The sequence below is a fragment of the Otolemur garnettii genome, unplaced genomic scaffold (assembly GCF_000181295.1).
Source record: "Otolemur garnettii isolate 467f Iridium unplaced genomic scaffold, OtoGar3 scaffold00014, whole genome shotgun sequence".
In the NCBI taxonomy this organism is placed as follows: Eukaryota; Metazoa; Chordata; class Mammalia; order Primates; family Galagidae; genus Otolemur; species Otolemur garnettii.
In genome coordinates, this window is record NW_003852409.1 from 60,249 (window position 1) to 71,773 (window position 11,525).

The window sequence follows — 11,525 nt, forward strand, 5'->3', positions numbered from 1 at the left end:
TTTTTTTTTTTTTTTAAAGAGACAGAGTCTCACTTTGTTGCCCTCGGTAGAGTGCCTTGGCATGGCATCACACAGCTCACAGCAACCTCCAACCCCTGGGTATAGGCGATTCTCTTGCCTCAGCCTCCTGAGTAGTGGGGACTACAGGCACCCGCCAAAATGCCTGGCTATTTTTTTCTTGCAGTTTTGGCCAGGGATGGGTTTGAACCTGCCACCCTTGGTATATGGGGCCAGTGCTCTACCCACTGAGCCACAGGCACCGCCCACAACTGTTTATTGGTCCACAATTTGTCTTATTTAAGGACCTCTGTTGCTTAAAGAAGTATGTCCAGAGGATCCAGTGGCTGTTTAATGCAGCTTTCTTCCAGGCAGTGACTCAGGACTGCCTCTGTCCTGGGAGAGGAGCTGGCTTTCATATGCTCTTGCATAGAAAGGCCACATAGCCTGTGCTTACAGGTCTTTGGCCAGAACCAGTGATATGGCTATCCCTGCCTCACTTTAACTAAGGTGACTTTGGGAGAGTGCATGGGTATTAAGTGCCTCTGGAACAAAAAAGCGTTAAGTTTTGGGCTTCTTGTGCCACAAGTATTCTACCAAATATATTGGAAAAAAAGAGGGGGAGAATCAGGATTTGGTCACTATTCTGAATGTTTCTGTCAGTTAAGTATTGGAGGTCCAAAGGTATCAGCTTCTTAAATAATAGTTACTATATGTAGACTGTGGAAAGTTACGATACAAACAAGACAAGTAGCAAACAGAGGCTCCTTTTTCCATATTAAGATGACAATAGGTAACGTGGACAAATCTGACCTATTGTAATCTGGTTTCCGAAATCTAGTTACCCCTGTATCCCTACTGTTCAATATGCATAAACCGTGTGCAGCTTTTTTAAGGAAATAGGTACCTATCATGCTAGTTACTTTTGTGCTTCTAAGTTATTTGCACAAAATGCAGAAACATGTTTATATAAATGCAGAAACATAAAATCTGAAATACTATCTAAAAATTAAACCTGGCAGCTAGTAGCTCAGCCCAGCCATACCTTCCTATTGGAATCCCCAACTCACTAAGCACACATACCCCTTCCCCTTCCCTAACATGAAACACAACAAACATTTTAAGTGTACATCATACATTTATTACCAACAACCCTCTCAACTCCAAAATTGGGCACAGGGATTAAAAATAAAAATTCATTGCACTACTTAGTAAAGCATTACTAGTAACTTTCATAAAAAATGTACAAACTTTGTTAAAAATTTATCAAGCCTTCAAATGATTTGGTTACGGATATTTATAATACGTACATTTAAAACTATATAACTGATACAATGGAATATGATTTGAAGAAATGACTCAGCAAATGATTCCAAAAACACCCCTGTGAGCTTTCATAATCTGGAACAAACAGCAAAATGAGGTAACCAAATGTACCAACAGGGGGAAAATAGCTTTCTAATAAAGGCCTAAAGATATCTGTGAAAAATATTCTCTTATATTCTCTTGAGTTGGTAGATCTTGTTTAAAATTATTACAAGAGGCCCAAATTTAAGAATCTTAACAAATCACATTTCAGAGAGAGTATATAAAATCTAAATATGCTTTCACATTTTCCAGATTTTTCTCAAAAAAAAAAAAAAAATTTTTTTTTTTTTCAGGACAAAAATCCTAATATGAGATCTTGATACCTGGAGGCCTTGTTTTGGGGGGAGTGGGGTTTAAAAAACATCAAACATCATGCCAAAAAACAAACAAGAACCCACAAAAAACCCACAGCTGAGTTAAGATGGTAAAGCCAATACTGTTTAGGAAGAAAGAGGATGAAGGCAACAAACCAACATCTGCCTGCTATCTGGTGCATTACCCAAGGTGACACAAGTGGGCATTCATCACCTGTTCTTTCTCTTTGTGCTAGCCACAAGGCTGCTCACTGTGGCTAGTCTGAGCTGGTCAGAACACATACATGTGTGTTCCTAATACACACTAACCACTTAATAAGCAAGTCTGCACACAACTCTAAGAGCCCCATGCAAAGAAAGGACATTCGAAAGAGATATCAGTCACAAGAGTGCAACAATTCAGGATTTTACCAAAACAGACCCTGCTGCCTCCTAAATTGCCAACTGCCTCTCAAAAATTTACTGAAAAAGGGACATTATAAGAATTCAGAGGGAGGGAAGAAAAAGCTACTTTTCCTAGTCATTAGTACAATGTGCCTTGTTAATTAGGTATCTCTATATAAATTAGAAAAAGTGCTTTACTTGCATGCTTCAATAAAATGAATACTGTGTAATAGTGTTATGTTAGATCTGTACAGATATAAATTTTTTGCAGCTATATAAAAGAGTCTATGTATGTATAAGATGGGCTTTTGCTATTTTAAACATGATTTTTTCATTAAAAAAAAATAAAGGTTCAACTATACGTGATTTGTATGTAGGTGATTATTATGCCAATAATTTTGGTCTTTAACACACTTTTTATTCATCAGGAATGGGTGGAGTATGTCCTGATGACTTATAAATAACATGTGCATTTTACCACTGTTCAGATGTACTTCTGATGCACTGACAAACCTAGGGGCAAAGATAAAGTATGCAAAATCCTATTTATATGACTAGATAGAGGCAACAGTGTCTGGAAAAGGGCAAAATTGTGCTTCTGTGTGAATTGACTTTACTGAACTCTAGGCTGTGATGAGCTTATAGAGACTTCAAGGGCAAGCAGCATGGCAGTAATAAGTAGTTAACACTGTCTGAGTAGAAAACTGACTAGAGCCAAGTGCAAGTTGAGCAAGGCTGGCAGCAAGTTATCACAGTCCTGACTGGAACAATGCAGCTTGTGCTACTGCAAAAAAAGCAATGACACCAACTGCAGGAAGAGGCAGACAATGTTCAATACACTAAAAGAATGAGAAAGTAAATCTAAACATTGCTGGAAAAACGACTTTCAATAATCTGAATTATGCTCAAGGAAGCTATTCTTAAAAAACCCACATAGCTATGTATTATTTCAGATCAACTAAATGAAGGTCAATTCCTGTTTAACAGCATTATTTTCTTATACAAAAATCAAATCTTCATTTATACTGCAAGTATTCTGGATACCTGTTATGTTAAACTTTTCTCAAACAAAAATTAAAAAGAAAAGCAATAAAATATCAAAGCAAATCAGGTCTAAAGAACATGAGCTGTCACAGCACCTGATTCATCCTAAAACAAGGCTTTTGATAGGAAGCACATTTACTGACAGAGAAACAACTAGACAACATTTGAAATTGGAGCTTGGCAGGTGAATTTATAAGAACAGAAGATGGTTTTCATAAAACAATTTAGTTGTCTATGGGAGGTGATATGGGAACACATATTGGAAGTCAAGCTGAGTTAACAGATTTTGTTTGGGTGGAAGTCAATGAGGTGAGACTTCATGGGACCAGTGGTAATCTTAGAAATATATTAATCAAATATCTTCAGAATAGACTACAAATCTAAATATTTAAAAAAAAAATCACAGGTACTTTCTGTAAGAAGCTTACCGGAAATGTAAAGGAAAAACAAGAAAGTATCAACATTCAAACCATTGATTGAAATGCTAATATTGCTAACTGATGGTGTATGATATTGCACCTTCTTTTTGGAAATAGCAAGTTGGAGATTTAAAAAATTGTCCCAACAGAATAAAAAAAATTAGGTTCATGGAGTGAGAATCTGTTACACTATTTTCTTAAGTAACCTACTTAGGACCACCAATAAAGAGAAGGTGACAGCTGCCTGAAGCAAAGGAAGAAGGCTTTTCTTATTCCATTCATTGGGAGGGAAGGGGATGGAGTATTCAATGCTTATAATTGATGCACCCTTAGCAATCAGTGTGCAACAGCAAACACAAGGGGAAAAACCAGTGTACAGTACTAGTGCTGTTTAAATAACACACCAGATTATACATTGCAGCATAATTAAAACTACACACACATTCTTGGTACATGCTGGTATATAGGATCTCATACATACCGTTAGCTACCATGCCCTCACACAAGTGGTTGCACGCACACTCTCACACACACAGATACATTTATTACCAACAGTCATACACTGCATTCACTTCCACTCACAGTTTCTGAAGGCTCTATATAAGGTAGATTGCTATATCATCTGGAGCTACCACTTTTTATAAAAGCACATGCTAAAAGATCACGTCCACTGTAATCTTGCAGCAACACTCGGAATGATCACACAAAAACCAGGGAATGTTAGTGCACACACGAAATTAAGCTAAAGAAAAAGTCTTTGGAGTTCCAATCACACGGTTAGTATAACAATCCCATAATTGTGAAGACTAATTGTAAGCTTTTATAGTTGATTAAATCACACAGTGCAAAGAAAGGTCCATTGACCCTTTTGGTAAAGGGAGGGCTGGAAGCCACACAGATTAAGTTCAATGGATAGTCCGTATATACATGTGATGAGGAACACCCAAACTAAATTTGTGCTCTTAGGTTGGTCATTCTGAATCCCGATGCACTTCCGAAGCATCAGCTCGACAAATTGGGCAAGTACGATTAGCCTAGAAAACAAAAGTAGGAGAAACCTTGTCTGAATTTTACTTCTCATATAATTGTTCTATTCTTTGTTCCTTTAAAAAGATACAAAGCAATCAGTCTATTTTTTAAAAAACCCACAAACCTCAAAGATTTAATAATAGTTCATGAGTAGTTTTTAATTACATCTTTTCAAACATATAAATAAGATTATCCATCACTATTTCAGACAAATTTAATAACTGAAAGGTAAAACCTTGGCTATTGTTAATGGAATGTCACAGAAACACTGAGTAGTTCTGAGGAAACTGATTGTAAAATATGTAATTTTGCAATCAGGCTCTACTTACCCCCTTCTTTGGCCCCTAAATTTCCTTTCTCCATTTCAACAAATGGTACCATCATACGCTATTTAAATCGCTAAAGCCAGAAACATAAGCAAGTATCACCTGCTTTTACTTCCCACAACCCATTATTCAGTAAATAGTCTAATTTCTACATTATGGCAGTTCTTAAATTAGTCCTTTTTATCCCACTGCCACCATCCATTCTATCTTGACCACCATTTTCTTTTTTTTGTTTTTTAAGAGACAGAGTTTCACTTTGTTGCCCTTGGTAGAGTGCTGTAGCGTCACAGCTCACAGCAACCTCCAACTCCTGGGCTTAGGTGATTCTCTTGCCTTAGCCTCCCAACTAGCTGGGACTACAGGCGCCTGCCACGACGCCCGGCTTTTTTTTTTTTCTTTTTGTTGTTGTTACAGTTTGGCTGGGGTTGGGTTTGAACCTGCCACCCTCAGTATATGGGGCCACCGCCCTACTCACTGACCTACAGGCGCTGCCCAACCACCATGTTCTTATACTGTCTCCCTGTCTGTGAGAAATTACCTGTTTTCCAAATAGTGGCCAATGATCTTTTTAAAACATAATCTCAGTCACATCCTTTCCCATTGCTTTCAGGCTTAGTTCCTACATCCTGACACTTCAGAGTGTACAAAAAGCTGGTCACTGGTTTTATCTCTGAATACCTTTTCTCTTGCCACTCTCCCTCACACTCCAGCTATCAGCCACAAACAACTTATGGTTTTCTAATTTTTCTCTGTTCTGACATGTTAGGGATTTGTACACATAACACTTTCTTTTTTTTAATAAACGTTAAGAGTCTTCATTTTCAGGATTCAGTTTTGGCTAAGCTGGGTACCCTTTAACTGTGCTTACTCAAAGAACTACTCTATTTTAACTTTGTTATCTATCTTCCTCACCCAAACTGTGAAGTTTTCTAAACCAGTATTATCCCTAAATCAGAACACTCCATTTAAAAAAAAGTGGACTATTTAAATTTTTTTATTGCATCACATTTTTATTTAACTATTGTAATTCAATACTATGAAAGTGTGAGGAGTAAACACACTAAAACACATTAAAAAAATAGAAAAAAAGCAGCCCCTGCAGTAACTGGACTCTCGCAAAACCACTGTTAAGGAATCATGTCCTTTCTTTTTCATATATACACATAAAAAGGAGAAAATGGTCAGAATTAAATAAAAACACTAGATGTTTATTCCTTATGTAAATCTCTTTGACAAGGGAGCTCCTCCAATATGTACCTTTCTAAACTCTCAGAGGAAACTGTGGCCTAACAAGTTCACACTTTGTCCCTACATACCATGAGAAAGTCAGGACACAATGATTGCCCTGAATAGACAGGCCATGTTTCAAGTTTTACATAATCACTCTTATGTTCATGACTGCAATTAATTCTCACTGGCCTTTTCATTTGCAGAGATTATACTGAAATCTGTGTTTTATCTCCTATACTTATTCTCCACTAAACCATGAACTTACTCTAAGGAATCTATGGTCAAACAGAAAATTTAATGTTATTTCCTTTACAAATGCCATTATTTTACCTTAAGCCATTTGTCAACACACTTGGCATGGAACTCGTGGTTACAGGGTAAGACTCTAAGTAGCTGCCTTGACTCAAAATCACACATGCATACTACACACCTAAAAAAAAAAAAAAAAAAGAGCAAAAAGATCATTTAACCACAAAACCAAGACTATAAAACCACTTATCATTCCCAGTTATCAAAATATCACTTAAAATTTTAAACAAAATTGTTAAACAAAATTATCAATATCCTGAAAAAAATCATGATGTTAAGAAAACTTCTGGTGGCCAGGCGCGGTGGACTACCTGAACTCACAGTTTCAAGACCAACCTGAGCAAGAGCAAGACTCTATCTCTGAAAATAGCTGGGCATGGTGGCTCATGCTCATAATTCCAGCACTTGGAAGGCTGAGGCAGGTGGACTGCCTGAGCTCACAGGTATGAGACCAGCTTGAGCCAGAGTGAGACACCATCTCTAAAAACAGCTAGGCGTTGTGGTGGGCACCTGTAATCCCAGCTACTTGGCAAGAGAATCACTTGAGCCCAGGAGTCTGAGGTTGCTGTGAGGTATGACGCCACAATACTCTACCGGCGGTGACAAAGTGAGACTCTGCCTTAAAATAAATTAATTAATGAATAAATAATAAATAAATAAATGAAAATAAATAAAAACAGCTGGGCACTGTGGCAAGTGCCTGTAGTTACAGCTGCTAGGGAGGGTGAGACAAGAGAATCATTTAAACCCAAGAGTTTGAGGTTGATGTGAGCCATGACGCCACAGCACTCTACCAAGGGTAACAAATTGAGATTCTGTCTCCAGAAACAGAAAGAAAATTACTGCTTAATATCCAAATCAGTCTTAATATCAAAGATAATACAGTATTCAAAAAAAAAAACAGTGCTGGAACCACTGGATTCCCACATGCAAAACAATGAAGGGAGACCCATAACTCACATCATAAATAAAAAATTAAGTTAAAAATTGATCAAAAGCCTAAAATGTAAGAACGAAATGATTTAATTCTTAGATGAAAACAGTAAATCTTCATAAACATGGATCAGTGAATAGTTTCTCAGAGATGACATCAGAAACATGAGAAACAATAGCAAAAAAGGAGCTGTGGTTGTCCTTGAGATTTGCAGAGAACTGGGTCCAGGTCTACCTGTGACTACCAAAATCTGCAGATCTCTGAGTAGCCCAGCCGGATGGATTACTGGAGCTCAGGACTTCAAGGACAGTCTGAGCAAGAGTGAGATCCTGCCTCTAAAAATAGCTGTTGTTGTGGCAGGTGCCTATAGTCCCAGCTACTTGGGAGGATGAGGTAAGAGAAATCACTTGAGCCCAAGAGTTTGAGGTTGCTGTAAGCTGTATGACACCATGGCACTCTACTGAGGGGGGTCAACGTAAAACTCTTGTCTAAAAAAAATAAAAAAATAAAAAACCCTTGAAATCTGCAGATGCTTAAGACCTTTATATAAAATGTAAACTACACACATCCTTCTATAGACTTTTAAAATAATTATATTACTTATAATACAATGTAAATGCTATGTACATAGTTGTTATATTGTTTTAATTTGGTAATACTATAGGTTTTAATATGTATTACTTATTGTTGTGTTGTTTTTTCTCGAATATTTTCCACCCCCAGTTGAATACAAAGAGCTATTGGAATTCATCAAAATGTAAAAATTTTGTGCTTTGACAGACATCATTATTCGAATAAAGCTTTTTTTATTTTTTGAGATAAGAGTCTCATTTAGTTGCTCTGGGGTAGAGTGCTATGATGTCACAGCTCACAGCAACCTCAAACTCTTGGGCTCAAGTGATCCTTTTGCCTCAGCCTCCTGAGTAGTTAGTTGAGACTGCAGGTGCCCACCACAATGGCTGGCTGTTTTTAGAGATCGGGTCTTGCTCCTGCTAAGGCTGGTCTTGAACCTGTAAGCTCAGGCAATCTACCAGCCTCAGCCTCCCAGAGTCCTAGGATTACTAGTGTGAGTGAAAAACAACACAAAGAATGAGAAGACATTTTTTGTGGTTTTTTTTTTTTTTAATGGGAAGACATTTTTAAAAATCATTTATCTGTTAAGAGTCTTGTATCTATAATACAGAAAGAACTTCTACAATCCAATTAAAAAAATGGAAACAGGATTTGAATAGACTAATAGCACATGAAAAGATGCTCAACATAAGGGCTGGGCACAGTGGCTCAAGTGCTATAATCCCAGCACTTGGGAGGCCAAGGCAGGTAGATTGTCTGAGCTCACAGATCAGCCTGAGCCAGAGAACTTATTATCTTTAAAAAAAGCTAGGCGCCTATAGTCCCAGCTACTTGGGAGACTCAGGCAAGAGAACTGGTTGAGCCCAGGAATTTGAAGTTGCTGTGAGCTATGACACCATGGCACTCTATGAAAGGGCAACAAGGTGAGACTTGTCTTTAAAATAAAAGGTGCTTAACATCATTAGCATCAAGGAAATGCAAGTTAAAAGCTGCACAAGATACACTTTATACCTACTAAAATGTCTATATAATTAAAAAAGACAGACAATGCTGGTGGGCACATAAAGTGGTATAGCTACTTTGCAAAAACTGTCTGGCAGTCCTCAAAAGTTTAAACATAGTGTTACTACATGACCCAGAAATTCACTCCCAGCTATATACTCAAGAGAAATAAAGACATATATCCACAGAAAAAACGTGTAAGAATGTTCACAGTAGTATTATTCAAAGTGATTATTTGGCTTTGGCATTATTATTCAAAGCCAAAAAGTATAAACCACCCAAATGTCTACCAGTTGATGCAAAAATAATCTGTGGTGTATTTATGCAATGGAATACTATTTGGCCACAAAAGAAATGACTTACTGATATGAGCTACAACAAAGATGAACCTTGAATAAATTATGCTAAGTGAAAGATGCCAGATACAAAATGAGGATATGATCTCATTTTGTACAACCTAATAAAGTAGATTGGGGAGAGGAAGGAGGTGCCAGGGTGAAGTGGAGTGGATTGGGGAGACAGGAATAGTTGCTAATGTGTGAAGTGTTTCTTTTGGGGGTGACAAAAAGAATCTGTGGTGATGGATGAGTATATATGTATTAAGAAATATTGAACTATACACTTTAAATGGATGAATTTCATGGTATGTGAATTATATCTCAATTAAAGCTGTGACAAGAAAAGATACTGTCATAAGCAGAATTTTCAAGTAAAAACCTCAAACTTTATGTGCATGGGACTTTTCTCACATTAAAACATTGCAGAGTCTGAAGTAGAAACAAAGGAAACCTAAAAATCCAAAATAGCCTTGTCCAATGGAACTTTCGCAGATGTCAGAAATGTTCTATTCTCTACTTCCCAAACAGCAGTCACTAAAACAGCAGTGGGCCTAAAAAATTAATTTTTAATTTTCATTTAAATAGCTTTATGAGACTACTGCCTACTTATTGGGCAGCACAGTCCTCAAGTATAAAATAGAGATTCAAGTTATGTTTGATTTTCAAGCTTTTATTTCATTAGGGTAGAAAAGTAACTTTGAGTGATATCAGAAAAATACACTTACAAGGTCTGTTCTGACTGGTGGTTGTTAGGATTGAAACGGTAAGAAGGAAGCTGTTCAATATCTGCTTTAGTCAAACCACGAGGTTTAGCCTCTCCTAGTCGCTCTGCCAGGTTTAACAGGGCCTGCAGCAGGAAAAGGACAAGTTATTTCTTTTAAATATTTTCTATTTCAATAATTTAAACATCTTAGTATAGAAAATATGAAACTCATACAAAGATAGAGAAATAGTGTAATGAACCCCCACAGAGACATTACCCAGGCTCAACAATTCAAGGCTAATCTTATCTTTTATTATTTATTCTAAACTTCAGATTTCTTTCTTATTTACTTTTTTGAGACAGAGCTTCACTATGTCACCCTCGGTAGAGTGCTGTGGTGTCACAGCTTACAGCAACCCCAAACTTGGGCTTAAGTGATTCTCTTGCCTCAGCCTCCTAAGTAGCTGGGACTAAAGGCACCTGCCACAACACACTGGCTATTTTTTTTGTTGCAGTTGTCACTGTTGTTTGATAGGCCCTGGGTTAGAACCCACCAGTTCCGGTATATGTGGCTGGCACCCTATCTGCTGAGGTATAGGCGCAGAGCCAACTTCAGATTCTTTTGAAACAAAATGAAAAGACGGTATCATTTCATTAGTATTAGGTATATCTGCAAAACACAGTTTATCACTTTTGACACTGTGGGCTGGATTAATTCTTTGCGGTGGGGACTGTCCTGGGTACTGAAGGATGTTTAGCAACATCCCTGGCCTTTCTCTATCCACTAGATACGTAATAACCCACATCCCAACCCCCACATAACAACCATGAAACATTCCCAGACCTGTTAAGATATTCCCTGGGAGACAAACAAAACTGTTCCCAGACTGAGAATTACTGATCTAAAAGACAGACTTTTTTCCTTTTGGTGGGGAGACAGAGTTTTACCCTGTCACCTAGGCTACAGTACCATGGTCTCAGCCTACCTCACAGCAACCTCAAACTTCTGGGCTCAAGGAATCCTCCTGCCTCCGCCTCTCAAGTAGGTGGGACTACTTACCACCCTACCCAGCTAATTTTTTCTTTTTAATAGAGTCAGGGTCTTGCTCTTGCTCAGGTCTTTAACTCCTGACTCAAGTGATCCTCCTGCCTTAGCCTCCCCCAGAGTGCTAAGATTACAGCCTAAGATAGAATTCTTAAAAGAACATAACCACAATGACATGATCACAACTAAAAAAATTAACACTAAAATTCATTAACATCAAATGTCTAATTGGTGTTTGAATATCTCTAATTGTTTTATTTAAAAAAATTTTAAGGATCCAAATAAATCTATACATTATTGTGGCTTTATATGTCCCAAGTCTCTTTTTCATCCTCTCATCTGTTGAAGAACTCACATCAATGCACTAGAGAAATTCCCAGTTTGAATACTGCTGAATAAACCTCCCCCATCCCTGACCAATGTAGTTTAATATAATCCCTGCTTCCTATATTTCCTATAAATTGGTAGATAGACTATATATATATATATATATTTTTTTTTTTTTTGAGA

At 37.4% G+C, this 11,525-nt stretch overlaps 1 protein-coding gene across 3 annotated transcripts in view; it reads right to left on the reverse strand.

The window, feature by feature from the left end:
- Positions 1-1,115: 1,115 nt before the first annotated feature.
- Positions 1,116-11,525, reverse strand: part of RNF38 (ring finger protein 38) — a 67,755-nt gene continuing 57,345 nt past the window's right edge. For all 3 annotated transcript variants that reach the window (XM_023510532.1, XM_003785138.1, XM_003785139.1), the window contains 3 exons: positions 9,993-10,114; positions 6,442-6,541; positions 1,116-4,560 (listed from right to left, as the gene is read on the reverse strand). In XM_023510532.1, the coding sequence (XP_023366300.1) occupies positions 4,498-4,560; positions 6,442-6,541; positions 9,993-10,114 (285 nt within the window). In that variant the 3' untranslated portion in view covers positions 1,116-4,497. The remainder of the gene's footprint in view (positions 4,561-6,441; positions 6,542-9,992; positions 10,115-11,525) is intronic.